The sequence below is a fragment of the Chiloscyllium punctatum genome, chromosome 39, assembly GCF_047496795.1.
Source record: "Chiloscyllium punctatum isolate Juve2018m chromosome 39, sChiPun1.3, whole genome shotgun sequence".
NCBI lineage: Eukaryota > Metazoa > Chordata > Chondrichthyes > Orectolobiformes > Hemiscylliidae > Chiloscyllium > Chiloscyllium punctatum.
In genome coordinates, this window is record NC_092777.1 from 16,541,486 (window position 1) to 16,557,962 (window position 16,477).

Below are 16,477 nucleotides of genomic sequence, written 5' to 3' on the forward strand. Positions count from 1 at the left end.
CTATATTTTAGAGGGTATTTGCGTGACTGTTGTAAGGAGAGCACAATAGTTTTCACCAGCACTGCAGCCTTGGCATACCAGACATCTCCATGCAGTGAGTCAGAGTCCTATCTGACATTGCCACCAAACAGCAAGACTCTCTGGAGGAGGCAGCCTCATTCCACTTCACTTTGGAAGCAGATTGCTTCTTTGCAAAACGAGAGTAGGACTATTCAGAAGCAACATCAAACTAAGGGTAATGGGGCAAAGATCACAGGCCTCTCCACAAGGTGGTGTTGAGGCTACACTCTCAATTGAAGATTTCCAAACTCAATTTTCTTTCAGCACTTAAAGAATGTGGAAGTAAAAGGCGTGGATGGCGTTAAGATACCAATCAATCACAATCTAACAGAACAGGCTGGAAGGTTTAAGTAACCTCTTCCTGTTCCTCTGCACCTAATTTACATTGAGTTTAACATTAGTGTGAATTGTTTTTGACAAAAAGAAATTGTGAAAGTCCGTTTGGATTAGCTGTGTTGTCTTTATTAGAATGCCTAGATTATGAACGTAAATAATGAATCCCCTGAGTAAACAATGATTTGAGTGCACAGTGAATAGAATTGAGTAAGTAGTGAATTAATAAACAAACTATCAATCAGTGGGTTCAGCCATAAAATCTTATTCTTCAAATGCTTTCCCCTAACCCTTGTCTTCTCCTGTACACACTGACTCCTGTCAAAGTTTTGTCTGCTCTTTTCACCAAACCCAAATAGCCACTGTGTTTTGAACCAGGTTTTAGAGTTAGCAGGTCATCCTGCAGCATTAGTCCCTCTCAAAAATGATCTGAGCGTCTCCATTTTGAGTGCACCCAACCTCCCCAATATATCACACCATCTTAGAAAGACTGTGACGTATAGCATTCCCCCCACCCCGTTTTGTGATCTGGATCAGAGTCATTTTCTCACTGAGGAAATGTTGAGCTGGATGGACCTTCACAGGAAGTACAACCAAAGAAGTATTATCATCAGATTGACTCGGATCCATTGAGAAAACTTGTCTTCACATAATAAATGTGCAAAATGATAATGCCTTGCTTCCCCATATTGACTTGGATTGAAAAGATAGCTCCCCTTTAACCTCTGGATCACACCAAAGCTGATCAGTGAAGATTTCTGTTCCACAAGCCTGATCAATTGCCTGATACGGATTTTTAAATTATCATCGACAAATTTATTTTCTTCATTAACATCTCCTCCAATCTTACATTCCAGCAAGCAGCACCCACTTTCCTATCCACCTTATCATATGTCTAAATGGCTGCAAGAGACCCCTTGGAAGCCACCTCTTAAGCGATACCTTCAAAGATTACCTTACTGCTTCCCAACAGCTTTTGCTGTCTACGTATGTCACTAGTAGATGGTGGGTGTGGTGGTAATGTCACTGCACCAGATGTGTATAATATATTAGCATTTTTGAATTTGGATTTTAAAACAGAGCCAAATAGACTTTGGTCATTTCTGTGAAGGTAACTTTCTTTTAAAAGGTCAAGAGGTCAAGAATAGGGACCTAAGTGCATTATTTCCAAGATGGCTTCAGTCAAGTGTCTGTGGTGTTAAGGGCTGTGATGTTTGTACTGCTGCGTTTTCACATAGACCAGAGGTTACTACTTAGCTTTAGACTTCAGTTCATTTGACAAGGATCAGCACTTCAATTCGTATGGGAGAACCATTTTGTTTTTGCAGGCTAATCATGTTTTAGTTTGGGGGAACTAGTCACTCACGCTGAAATATTGTTCGACCATGGAATTTCTAAGCTGAGAGAGCTTTGCGTAGAACTTGTCAAGTTGATAGAAAACATATTTAGGCTAACAGAATTGTGCAAGCTTCAGAAAGAAATAATAAAGCTATATCAACATTCCAAGGAAAAAAAACAGGTTGAGCCAATTATGTAAGAGATTAAATATTTGAGTTAGGAGTGATATTTCTCTGGGATTGAGTATCAATAAAGGTTAGTGTTGGGAAACAGATTAAAACTTTATTTTGCTGTTTGTGTTATGATCTTACCAACTGCCTTATATACAGGTTTGTTTGTTTCTTTTGTATAATAACCTCTGTTCCGTTGTTGAAAAACATCTGTGGCCTTGTGCAAATATGATTCATTGACTAACCACAATGTTACTCAAGTGCAAAAACTATACATATGGTCTAACAAGCTAGTTTTCATTCCCAGATTTGAATTGTCCAGTTGTACCATCAGCTGGGATCATAACAACTGGTAAATCAGTTGTCCTGAGGCCAATGCTAATTCTCTGGGGACATGGGTTCAACTCTCATGGTAACAACTGGTAGAATGTACATTCAGTTAGTAGAAAATTTGGAATGAAATCCTCTCTCAGTATTGTGGAGCATGAAATGATCAAAAATTGACATAACACCCCATCTGGTTCACTAATGTTCTCAAAGCAAGGAAATCTACATCTAATTTCAGACCCTCAGCAATGTGTTTGACTCTTAATTGCCCTCCAAAATGGCCTAGCAAGCTTAGTTCAAGGGAATGAGCCAGTCTAATTGAAACATTGTTGGATCATGGAATTTCCAAGCTGGTGTAGAACTCGTGAAGTTGATTGAACAGAAAAAATGTTTAGGCCATCAGAATTGTGCAAGGTTGATGCCATTCCAGAATGGAATAGTAAAACTGGAATGTTCCAGAAAGAAATAGGCAAGCTGGAATGTTCCAGACAGGATTAGTAAAGCATCTCAGCTCAAGGCCAAGGAGGAATTAGCAGCGAACACTGGCGATGTCTTCAACACCCACCTCCCCATGAAAGATTTTAATTTTGAAAACAACAGCTTGGGTTGAACACTACATTAAAAAGTGGTAAACAATTACCCATTGCCTGTTTATGAACGGCTTATTTTGAAACCAGGGGCTTGGGCACTTGGACATTATTTAGATTTTCTCAAAGATGAGATAATGAAAAAAAATTGTTTTTAACGAAGGATGTTACTTCAAAAGGATACGTCAGTTGTTGAGGGGTTTTTGTCGCTAAAAAAATGTCTACTTCTCATTGATTCAACTCAAATGACATTTGAATATTGAAAGAGATTGTAATGAATGTACTGTGAAATCCTGACCGATTTATTAATGTGGTTAAAAGGAGATGTGCTTGACTTGGAGTTTTTATCGAAACAGAGCCACACAGAAATGAGATGGAAGTATTTCTTGGACAAAGTATATATTTGCTTAGATTCTCCTGAGTGCCTTACATTCATCATCTCAAGGGTCCTGCACTCCCCAAATTAAACAGCAACTCAACAGCATCCATTTTGATTCGCAGACATTAAGAGTCACTGCCTTTATACAAATTGTTAGTTAAAACTTAATAGCCTCTTCTCCACAGAGGTTTGATTGGAGGCAGGGAAGCAATGTTATTGGGAAGAGGCAATCCAAGCTGTCTCCCTCCAGTTAGATTAGATTAGATTCGTTACGGTATGGAAACAGGCCCTTCGGCCCAACCAGTCCACACCGACCCTCCGAGACCCTAGTTTGCAGACAACCTTTTCACTGAGGCCCTGAAATGGCCCCAGAGAGGCTGCTTGGCAAATCCTGTCAAGTCGACCTCCGGCCTCTGAGGTTGGGGTGCAGAGTATTTTTCAAAGCTACTCTGAGTCCAACAGAGGGACCTGAAACAGGAAGACAAATCCCAGCCTTCCTGCCCACTGACCAGCACCTCCCTCCCTGAGAACACCATCCCCATCTCCCTTACCCAAGCCTGGACAATCGTTGTTGGCCTTCTGAGGAGATCCCTGTACAATAGCACACACTGCTGCCGATGGTGCTGCTGACGTCTGCCTGAGGCCCTGATCTACTCAGTGAGAAACCCAACACTGTCCAGTTAAGTGCCTGATTACCTTAGAATAACATCGCGATTCCGACTGGAAAGGTGACACAGGCTCCCACTGGTTCTCCAACCAGACTTCAGGACCCACCTACTACTTTCCATTCACTGTGAGTCAGTGGAGCCCATTCCCACCTCTGGACCTCAAGGCCAAGATTTGGGCTGACACTATGTGAGTGCTAAGGGAGTGCTGCGTGTCAGAAATGCTGCCTTGATGTTGACACTTAGAAGGAGGTTCAGTCTGATTTCTCTGATGAGCAGGAAAGATTGCATGCTACTATTTTGTGGAGGGGTTTGTGGCCTGACTAATACCAAACCTTCAACAGGTTAGTCAGTTTGATCAAGTTGCTGTTCATGGAATCTTGCTGTGCATGAAATGACAACAGTGGCCACTGTATTACAACATTGATTGCAAAGGGTGCTATCGAAATGTTTGGGGCAATGAGAAGGGGAGAAGGAAGGCTCACTTCCCTTACAGTGCTGCCATCCTTTGAAAGCATTGTCTTGAAAACAGAATCCCCCTAAAACAGAGCTCAAAATCCAAAGCCCCACAGCAGAACAAACACGTCCAAGAGTCAGGCTGCGATCTCATCCAATCACACAGTGCATTGAGGACATGGACGTCTGTCTGTCTGGGTGTGAAACTTGTGGTTACATCAGTCGTAAGGACTTGTTACTCTATCTATAAAAACAGTTGCTGCCAGTAATTCAAAATGGAATTGATTCAATTATACGGCGATAGAAATCAGTACGGACCTAAAAAAAATATAAAAATAGAAGAAACATATTTGACTGACGAAGCCAAAGAACCATGTGAGGCCTCCTCTCATGGCTCAGCTAATATATGTAGACAGTCCTATACACACTGCACCCTATTCTAGATTCAGCCTCTAGTCTGTGTCTGTCAGGGAGGGCAACTGATACAGTTAGCACAGTTGACTGTTTTGACTTGAAATAAGACAAATCAGCCAAGAGTCCTGAGACAATAACTTCTTTTCATGTATAGTGCCTTTGAGTTAGTAGAAAAGAATCATAAAATTCTACAGGAGGCCATTTTGACCCAGCATGTCTATACCATCTCCTGAAACTGCCATCCAGCACATTCCAATCTCCAGCCCTATCTCCATAGCCCTGGAGATTCATCCCTTTCAAATATATATCCAGCTCGCCTTTGAAGCCTATTATTGAATCCACCTCTACCACTCTCCCAGGCAGCGCATTCCTAATCCTAACAAATTCTCTGACTAAAGAAGTTTCCCCTCATCTCACTCCTAGCTCTCTTGCTGACAATCATGAAATTGTGGGATACCAAGTAGCGGAAACAGAATATCGTTCTTTACCCTGTCAAAATTGTTTATATTTTTGAAACCTGAATTAAGTCATCTCTTAATCTTCTCTGCTTCAAGAAGAATAAGCTCAATTTGTCTAATCTTTCTGTGAATCTAAAATCTGTCATTCCTGGTATCATTCTAGTGAATCTCCTAAGCACCCTCTCCAGAGCTTTAACATCCTTCCTTAAATAAATTGCCCAGAATTGAACACAGTACTCCAAAGATGGTTTTACCAATCATTTGTAGAGGTGTAGCATTGCTTCCTTGCTTTTATACTCTATGTCTCTAATTATAAACCCAAGGATCCTATAGGACTTCTTAACAACTGTTTCGACTTGCTTGGCCACCCTCAGAGAATCATGCACGCCAACCCCAAGGTCCCTCTGCTCCTGTACTTCCCTCAAACTTTGTACCATTGAGCCTGTATTGTCTCTCCATGTTTTTATCTTCCAAAATGCATTACCTCATATTTCTGTGCATTGTAACGTCTGCCCCTTGGCCAACTTGCCAATGTCCCTCTGAAGTTGTTCAGTATCATCCTCACAATTCACTATCCTCCCTAGCTTAGGATCATTTTCAATATTCGAGATTTCTCCTTAACACCAAACTCCAAATTGTTTATATAAATCAGAAAAGGCGAGGTTCCCAACACCAATCCCTGAGGAAAACTACTTTCAATTTGTCTCCAATCTGAGAAATTTCCGAGTATTTCCAATGGAATAATGACACGTGGCAACAGGATAGAATGACAAAACATATATTTTTATCTTTCAAACCAGAGCTAAGTGCCGACAGTCTCCATGGAAACCCAATATCCTGTGCTTGAAAGCACATCAGAAACAGTTGAGAGCTTCTCCTGATTAGGATTAGCCAGGAGTGTATTGATGATGTATATTGTACACCTGGGCAAAGTCAATCATTATCTCACCCCAGGTAGAAACCACCAAATAACTGTATGCATGAGGTGAACCCTACAGAGTTACTATTGAGGAGCATAAAACTATTGAGGAGCAAAACTATTGAGGAGCATAACTGTGTTTATCCCACCACCATTAGATCAGCAGGGAACCTCTGTTACTGTTTACAACAGAGAACCCACCATGGAAATGCAAATACCTTTGACACTGCTTCTCTTTTATAGCTGTTGGGTGAAAGGTCACAGCACATCCCTGAGTTTGTATTTTTGGCTAAGTATCAAATACGGCAAGGGCCAGTTCGCATCTTCTGTTGAGTCTGACGGCAACGCAGTGAGGTCGCAGTGTACTGTCTCACATGTATCATTGTAATGGGTTTGCAGAGATCAAACTACAACCATTCAGAACACTTTACTGTATTCTCCAGCATGTTGTAACAAATTAAATAACAAAACACAATTTTGATACACATCCATACTTATAATTTAGAGACAAATGGGATTATTTTAGTTTGGTAAACTTGGTCAGCATGGATGAGTTGGGCCGAAGGGTCTGTTTCCATGCTACATGACTCTATGAGTCTATTAAATTTGTTTCTTCTCAAACGCTGCCAGACCTGCTGAGTTACTCCAGCATGTTCTGGAATTGTTGCTTTTTTACCCATATAGTTTTGAAATAGCAGACAGTTTAGAGGCCACACAACATTTATTGTCCACATCAACCTAACTCTGGTCTTAGACCATAAAACATAGGAGCAGAAATTAGTCCATTGAGGCCATCAAGTTTGTTCCACCATCAATCATGGCTGATAAGTTTCTCATCTCCATTTGACCACTCTCTCCCCACAACCCTTAATCCCTTTGACCATCAAGAACTTACCTATCTCTGTCTTAATTACACTCAATGACCTGGCCTCCACAGCCTTCTGTGGCAATGAATTCCATAGATTCACCATGTTTGTTTAGATTCCCTACAGTGTGGAAAGAGGCCCTTTGGCCCAACCAGTCCACACCGACCCTCCGAAGAATAACCCACCCAGACCCATTTCCCCTCTGACTAATTCTCCTAACACTATGGGGCAATTTTAGCATGGCCAATTCACCTTATTTGCACATCTTTGGAATGTGGGAGGAAACCCACACAGACACGGGGAGAATGTGCAAACTCCACACAGACAGTTGCCCGAGGCTGGAATCGAACCTGGGAGCCCTGGTGCTGTGAGGCAGCAGTGCTAACCACTGGACTACCGTGTCACCCTTATCTGAAGTTTCTCCTTATCTCCGTCCTAAAAGGTCTTCCCTTTACTTTAAGGCTGTGCCCTCGTGGCCTAGTCTCTCCTATCAATGGAAACATCTTCCCAATATCCACTCTGTCCAGGCCATTCAGTATTCCGTAAGTTTCAATTAGATCCCCCCTCATCCTTCTAAACTCCATCGAGTATAGACCCAGAGTCCTCAAATGTTAAGCTTGTCATTCCTGGGACCATTCTCATGAACCTCCTCTGAACACACTGCAGGGCCAATACATCCTCCCTGAGATATAGCACCCAAAACTACACACAGTACTCCAAATGTGGTCTGGCCAGAGCCGAATAGAGTCTCTTCTGCTTTTATATTCAAGTCCTTTCAAAATAAATGGCATCATTGCATTTCCCTTCCTAACTACTGACTCAACCTGCAAGTTTACCTTGAGAGAGTCCGAGACTAGAACTCCCAAGTCTCTTTGCACTTCAGACTTATGAAGTTTCTCCCCATTTGGAAAATAGTCCATGCCTCTATTTTTCCTACCAAAGTGCATGACCTTACACTTTCCCACATTGTACTCCATCTGCCACTTCTTTGCCCCCTCTCTTAACCTGTCTTTAAGGAAAATACTCTGGCCTGTAAAACAGGGCCAACCACCTGTATTTGTACTCTCTGAAAATATTCAACTTTCGTTCATCAAAATATCGAAGCAGAGGGTATATTATGTCAAATCCTCCTCAAAAGACTTCTGAAAAGCAACTCGAACTCTAACTTTTCAACTGTTGGGCGAGACCATTAACCATCCTCACAAAGGAATTCCAGCTTGCCAGTTCCAGTCTGGGACTTTTGAACTCTAACTTAAAAGCAAGGACATTGTTAAACAGGTATCGTTAGTGACTGGACCATATAGGGTTTGAGTTCCCTGATTGGTGCTGCTAACCTGGTAAATCTGGTCCAATCAGGGAGTCATGGCTGACACGTATAAACAAGAGTGTCAGAGATTCTGTTTACTCTAGGAGCCAGCTCTGAGCTCACTGGGTCAGTGCCATATACAATGAACGTGTAAATGAAGGGTGACTTGTGGAGCCTTTGTGGAGTTATTTCAGTAACCTGTGGTTGCTTTGCATTTGTTACCAATAGAATAACCTCTTTATCTTTTATTATTCTATATCCCCATACCTGTGTGTTAACATTCCTGACTTGCAAAGTATTCCCTGGCACCTAAGAGTTTTTGAAATAAACACTACTTTTGGTTTAACTTGATCACAGTGTTGTTATAATTCTTATAAAGTCAGAGTCCATCAACGAAGTCAGGGGAATGTACCCTCACTGTTTACAAATACTAAATATCTATCTGTTTGTGGACTGCTGGTAAAAGTAGGGAACAGCGTTTGGTTTAAACCTCATGATCTGTCTGTACAAATGTCTTCAATGAGACATACCAACAGATTCAAGAACAGCTTCTTCCCCACTGTCATCAGGTTTTTGAATGGACCTTTCATATATTAGAGTTGATCAATCTCTGCACCTTTCTGTATCTGTAACACTATATTCTGCATTCTGTTCTATTACCCTGATGTATTTACATGAGCTATGATTTTCCTGGACAGCACGAAAACAATACTTTTCACTGTATCTCAGCAATTGTGATATTAATAAATCAAATCAAATCCTGCAGTACATTTGCAAAACAGATGCATCCTACTCAAAACAATTAGCCTAGACTGCATCTGGAGAATTGCTTGGGAGTTCCTGCACTGGATTCCCAATGTCAGGAAAACTGTTCTCAATTAAGTTGGGGTCAGAAAGGACCTGACACAGGAAACAGCCCACCGGCAGCAGAATGTCAATCAGGGCCATCAATGAGAACAATTATTACAGAATTACTCCAGAAGTTAGTGGTGACTCTGAGATTAAATGAGAGTTGAATGGTGCTCTCAGGCCCCCAAAAACTACCCAGCAAGGTGTGCCTACAACCCAATAGAAGGGTCTCAAAGGCAAACACCCGGCATCTAATTAAGGGAGCTAGAATTGAGAAGGCAATGCGTCTTTCCCCACCTCACTCTTGCCTCAGATCTCGTTGTCCCCCATCTCTGGTAAACCACCTTTCATGACCCCATCCCACCACATTCCCCAATGACTGAGAAGCAGCATTAATCCTCAGGCTGGGCATTGGAGCATTACCAACACCAGCTATCACTCCTCTGGCTCTTCCAGTATGGAGAGCCTCCAGCCTTTGATTGGCTAGCAGCTTCCAGAGGGCAGGATTTCTGAACCAGCAGGGTTGCATTCTGTAGAAGACCCAGCGCAGGCTAATAAGGCATTACATTCTTTCGCTCCCTCTTCCCCTACCAAAGTAACACAGGTCTCCCAGTAATTCTCCAACATTAACGCCCAGCCCATGAGGTAGTGTTAACTATCTGAGGTGCCATCACTTAGAAAAGAGGTTAAAGCAAGGAAGCCCTGTCTTTCCTCTTATGTGGTTCAAGCAAAAGAACTCTCACCAGTGTCCTGGACAATATTTGTTCCTCTGTCATCAGAAATACAATTTATGTTCCCTTTAACACAGTGCTCTTTGTGGGAGCTTGCTTTGTGCAAATTGAATATGGTTTCTTACAATACAGCAGTGGCTGTACTTCAAAGGTACTTTATTAGCTGTGAAACACTTTGGAACTGGCTGGGTTTGTAGAAGGTGCCGCATAAGTTAAACTTCCTTTACTTCCTCCCTGGTGGTCACCGACAAAGTGCTGTATGTTATTCATGTAAGTGAAACAAACATGTTGATTCCGTCTTAAAATCACTTCCTGAGTTAGGAACCCTTTGAGGTACCTTGAGCCTGTATCTATGGTGCTGCCACTTCCATCCTCAATAGAGTTGCCAATGCTCCAGGGCTGGTCTGGATAGCACAGTGAACAAAAGCGAGAGAATAATCATAGGGGAGTTACAACATCTTTGAACACTTTCATTAATCAGTCATAAAAATATTGGAATGAGCAAACAAAATCTGTTTGACTAGCAGTTCAGTTTAATCAAAAGACAAAGATTCCATTCACATTTGTGGGCGGCACGGTGGCACAGTGGTTAGCACTGCTGCCTCGCAGCGCCAGAGACCCGGGTTCAATTTCCGTCTCAGGCGACTGACTGTGTGGAGTTTGCACGTTCTCCCTGTGTCTGCGTGGGTTTCCTCCGGGTGCTCCGGTTTCCTCCCACAATCCAAAAATGTGCAGGTTAGGTGAATTGGCCATGCTAAATTGCCCGTAGTGTTAGGTCAGGGGTTAATGTAGGGGTATGGGTGGGTTGTGCTTCGGCGGGGCAGTGTGGACTTGTTGGGCCGAAGGGCCTGTTTCCACACTGTAAGTAATCTAAAAAAAATTTCACTATGGAGTGCACCCAGGAGTGGGGGGAAGAAATAAATTGTGATTAGTGGTTGATGTTAAAATCTTTCTAACCGGAACTGGCATCTCCAACCATAGAGGAGACCTCTTAAGCATCGCTTTGCTAGTTCCAATGAAGGTTCCCATTCGGAACATTAACCTTGTCTCTATTTCAGGTGCAAATATGTCTGTTGTAAATATGCGGCCGTGGTTCTGATTTATTGAATTTGAGCAGTTTTTTTATTGTCGATCCCTTTGTTCCCTCTTTATCTCCCATGCAGTAAAGAGGCCAACATGAATGTGAAAGATGCTGCTATTGCAGAAGTGTTGGGAAATGTGTGGTGTGAAAAGTGAATGGTGGTCCACACCCATCACCTTGTCGATTATTGAGAATGTCCCACAGTGGTTATCTTTCTGTTTTTTTCCAGCATGTTAGAGTATTCACTGGACCTACAGAATGTCAGTCTATCAGCTGTCCGTACTGTGAGGGTACTGCGACCGCTTCGAGCCATTAACAGAGTTCCCAGTAAGTACAGCTCTCCCTCAACAATACCGAACCAATTTTCATCCGATCCAGTTAATTTTTTGGGTAACTGATGTGACTGCAAGAAAGAGCTGGATGTGGTGCTTTGAGGGGAATTGAACAAATATTGTGCTTATCTTCACAACTGAAAAATAATAGGTTGTCTGGGCCTAATGCTCAGGAGGGAGGAAGGTAATGGCATAGTGTACTGTCACTGACCGAATAATCCAGGCACCTAGGCAACAAGGGCAAACCTTAGAGACAAGAGTTTGAATTCCACCAAGGCAGCTATTAGATATGAACTTTGTTAATAAATCTGAAAGTTAAAAAAAAACTAGCTTCAATAATGACTTACTTTCAATTATTGTTTAAAAGTCCATCTAGTTCACTAACATCCATTACCTAATCTGGTTTATATGTGACTCCATGTCCACAGCTAACATTCCTGACCTCATAGCAAATATGTATTCCCGTTAGGCATAAGCCAACCATAGTTAACCAGAAAGTTAAGGATAGCCTCAAATTGAAATAAAAAGACACAGAGTGTAGCAATGATCGGTGGTAAGTTAGAAGAAAGGGAAAGTTTTAAAAGCCAACAAAAGATGACCAAAAAAATAAGAAAGGTGGAGAAAATAAACTTTGAGAATACGTCTGCAAGTAATATCAAGATGGACAGCAAGAGCTTCTTGAAATAGTTAAAAAGGAAGAGAGAATCCAAAGTAAACAAAAGATCCCTTACAGAATGAGGCAGAGGAAATAATAATTGGGAAACAGAGGAATTGAATAAATGTTTTACATCAGTCTTCATGGTGGAAGGCACTAATAGAATGCAAAATTACTAAGTAATGAGGGGGAGAAAAGAAATACAATCGTGGGATGCCTACAGTACATGAAGAGGCCAGTGGGCCCATCAGGTCTGCACCGAAGCTCTGAAGAGTATTCCACTCTATCCCTGTAACCCCGCATTTTCATGACTAAGCCACTTAATCTGTACATCCCTGGACACAATGGGCATTTTTTTTAGCATGGCCAATTCACCTAAACTGCACATCTTTGGAGTGTGGGAAGTAACCAGAGCAGCTGGAGGAAACCCACACAGGCACAGGGAGAAAATGCAAACCTCACACAAGTCACACCTAATGCTAGAATCAACCTAGGTACCTAGCGCTGTGAGGCAGCATTGCTAACCGGTGAGCCTCTGTGCTGTCTTTATAAAATAACTACCACCAGAGAGATGAGATAGATTTTTAAAAAGTAAGGGAATCAAAGTTTATGGCAAAAAGGCAGGAAAGAGGAGCCAAGGATTCAGCTACGATCTTGGTGAATGACAGAGCAGACTTGATAGGATGAATGGCCTTTGTCTGCTCCTATGGCCTTATGGAAATGACATCATTGGCTGCAGAAGGCTTTCCTGTCAATGTGAAAGGCGCTACAATGGGGAATGCTAATTTTTCTTTCCTTCAAAGCAATGAAAGCCAAACATCGGGAGTATGGAAACAGATCAGCCCTCACTCCAACCTCCTTGAGGGAATAAAAAAGGGTGGAATGTACAACAGAAATCTGATCCATTACTATTGATTTGAACCTTGCACCACAGTTGAATTTTACCCACATTGTTCCTAATTATACTTCACACCACTCCCTCTCATTGCTTGACCCACCCCAGATACGAACCCATTGACTAACACTAATGACCTGCCATTCTCTGCTTCCTTTGGAACCATCAGCAGTCATGCTTTCATCTATCACATTCTGATACTCTGGAATTCCTTCCCTAAACCTGACTGCCTCCCGCTCTCTCTCTTCATTTGAGACACTATTTCAGATCAAACTTTTTGGACATCTCTCCTAATATCTCTTTAGTTGGCTGCTTGTCGGACTCTGTTGACATTCCTCGGGACCTTTTTTTGTTAAAGCTACAATATAAATGTAAGCTGTTGTTTGCTCGTCTACCTCTCCTGTGTTTTTCTCTCCCTTACTTTCCGTGATGGCATAGCCCTCAGTCTCGGCCCAAAGCACTAAACCATTTACCCCACCCTCAACAATCATTCTCTCCAATTAATTTCAGTAAACAGCAGTAACTCCACCATTTTATCACCCATCAGGCGGATCTTGAAGATGAATAGCTGAACATTAGCTGTAATTCAGAGTGTCAGATTAAAAGCCAGTCTTTTTGGGCATTGTCATTAATAACAATTATTGTATCAGCAGAAGTTCTGTTGTACCAGCTATTCCAAGACCAGAAATTATCATCTTATCCAGTTTAATGACAATCTGATAGATGAGGAAAACCAAGCCTGCGGCTGTTTAATTGTTGCTATAATTAGGTAAATTAATTTTCGAATCAGCTAGCCATAGCTCATATCTGTGAAATATAATTTTGGTTGAATCGAGACATAAGAGGATGTGATAGGACAACTAATAATTGCATCCATCATTTTCATCAATATTAACAGTTGTCAGCACTGATTGTATCAGCAGCCATTAATTCTTCTCTTCCTCCCAAGTATTTTTGGATTGGACTAAATGAGTAATTTTGAAAGCAAGAGAAAGACACAAATGCCAATTGGATCCAGATATGTTTAGTCATGGTTACTGAAGTGCTTTCTTCATCGTTGTCTGCTATTCGGAGCCAAAGTTTTGTCCATTTCTTTTGGTGCAGAAGTGTTATTGTTTCAGATCTGAAATCTGGAGTGTACAGTCAGGGATGAGGGAAGGTGCTCAAGTGCGTTCAGCTTTGTCTGGGGGCCACTCTCCAGGGGTAGGAAGGAATGAGAAGCATAAAAAGTGCAAAAGAACAGTGGCCTACATTTATATAGTGACTTCAACGCAGTTTGACAATGAGCCACATATTGGGATAGGAGACCAAGAGTTCGATTTTGAGGAGTCTCAAATGAAGAGAAATCATAGAATCCCTACAGTGTGGAAGCACGCCATTCAGTCTGTCCCAAACCTCCAAAGAAGATCCCACCAAGAGACCCACTATCCCTGTACTTCCCATGACTCACTCACCTAGCCTGGGCACTATGGGCAATTTAGAACAGCCAATCCACCTAACTTGCACTTCTGTAAACTGTGGGAGGAAACCAGAGCACCCAGAGAAAACCTACACAGACAAGAGGAAAATGTGCAACTCCACACTCCGCCCTAGGCTGGAATAGAACCCAGGTCCCTGGCTTATGAGGCAACAATGTTAACCACTGAGCTATCATGCTCCCCCCCCCCCCCACTCCATGTTGAGAGAGAAGGAGAGAAGAAGGAAGAAGATGAAGAAAAGAAAGGACCTTTCTAAAGTAGACCTGCATTTCTGAGAGGCAGATTCAGTTGGTTAAAGTGGTCTAAATCCATACACCAGGGCAGCAGTGGCTCCTTGGTCATGTCACTAGAGCACCAGTAAATCAGAGGCTGAGGTTAATATTCTGAGGTTGTGTGTTCAAATCCCACCCCGCAGCTGCTGGTGGGAATTAATTTCAGTTGGTAAATCTGGAATTGACAGGTCTTCTCAGTGATGACCACAAAACTGCTGCTGATTGTTATAAAACCTTCTCTCAGTCTTTCCCCACCTGAAGAAAATCTGTCACCTTTATCTGGTCTGACCTGCACACAGCTCCAAACCCACAGTAAGGTGTTTGACTCCTGACTGCCTTCAGAAATGGCCTAGAGAAAGCAGTTATGGACAGACAACAGATGATAACCTTGCCAATGAGACCTGTATCCAGTGAAAGAATAACTTGAAAGTAAATTGCTGTCCTAGAAACTCTGTCACCTGCACATGGTGTAAGTTAGCCCCGTGGTTAACCCCAGTCTTGCTATATCAGGAAGGATTTGAGTTCACAGGCTCTGGATACTAGTCAGCTTTGAACGAGATGATACGAAACATCATTCCTCTGGTGCAAGGCTAAGAGGGGATTGCACAAGCTTCCTCAGGCAGGGAAACCTTTAGCTTCCTGTCCTCACCAAAGGGGCTTAGTATGACCATTCCCATGAGTGTTCATATAATGGAGAGAGTTAGGAGTGGAAAGGCAAGGAAATGAATAAAGCAACACACGTGCTGAGAAAGATTGCAAGGTCCCTTCCATTAGAGGTTACAGAGTTTACCATCCAAGGATGAGAAAAGGTTGCCTTAAGGCTAATGGTTCAGCACTGAATCACTGGACCATCAATCCAGAGAGCAGAGGACCTAGGTTCAAATCCTATTGTGGCAGAATTCAATAACAATCTGGAATTAAGGCCTATCCACTGCCGATTGTTGGAGAGAAATCCATCTGGTTCACTAAAGTCCTTTTAGGGAAGGAAACCTACCCAGACTGGCCAACATCTGATTCCAGACCCACAGCAATGTGGTTGACTCTTAATTGCTCTCTGGGCACTTAGGGATGGGCAATAAATGCCAGCATAGCCAGAGACGCCCACGTCCCATGAATGAATTTAAATAATTGATAGATCTGCATCTCCTAAACTGGCAACCAAATATCCATCGAACGCGAAAAGAAAGGCATTGCAGAATACCAAAGCAAATAAGGCAAACAGCCCCCCTTGATTTGCTCTTGAGTGTTTCTTAACCCGACCATGCGTGCCTGGCTGACCTTCCACCTGTCCAGAATAGGGGGCACTCTCACACTAATCATCATACTCTTGACTGTTGTGAACTAAGTCAGTGCAGATTGGAATTTGAAACTCTACTTAGAGTGGACCAATCCATCACTGCATCAACACATTGGGCCAGCTCTGATTGATACTGGCAATGAGGATGAGAGATTGTTTGTGCAAATGTGAGATTCTCAATTCACGATGTGTCTTCACAACTCCTAAACATGCTGCATGGTTTTTTTTCCATTACTCATGGTGTAGGGCATTACTTACTTTTCGACAATGTGTTGGCCCATTAGGAAACCTAAAACTCCTTATTGTTGAAGAGAATAAGGCCCTTCACATTATTTAGTTATTTGTTGGGGCTGGATGTTTGCGGGGTGGTTATATTTGTGTGAAGCACCAAAGTCTAGATTTCTGCGTCACACTGTAAAGTGTCCCTGCATGCTGTGCACTTTATTATTCATACATTGTCTCCAAATGGACCCTTTGGATATTGAGTGCTCTTTCTAACCTTTGAAATATGAAGATATCCTTTCAGCAATGATTTCATGCTAATTTTTCAGATGTTAAATATTTATAGATCATTCATTCTGTGACACTTTTCTATCTATTTTCATTTTT

The 16,477-nt window shown here is 42.1% G+C and overlaps 1 protein-coding gene across 3 annotated transcripts in view; it reads left to right on the top strand.

The window, feature by feature from the left end:
• cacna1g (calcium channel, voltage-dependent, T type, alpha 1G subunit) overlaps nt 1–16,477 on the top strand; it is a 303,314-nt gene that overhangs the window by 33,031 nt on the left and 253,806 nt on the right. For all 3 annotated transcript variants that reach the window (XM_072558229.1, XM_072558230.1, XM_072558231.1), the window contains exon 3: nt 11,169–11,266. In XM_072558229.1, coding sequence (XP_072414330.1) covers nt 11,169–11,266 — 98 coding nt within the window. The remainder of the gene's footprint in view (nt 1–11,168; nt 11,267–16,477) is intronic.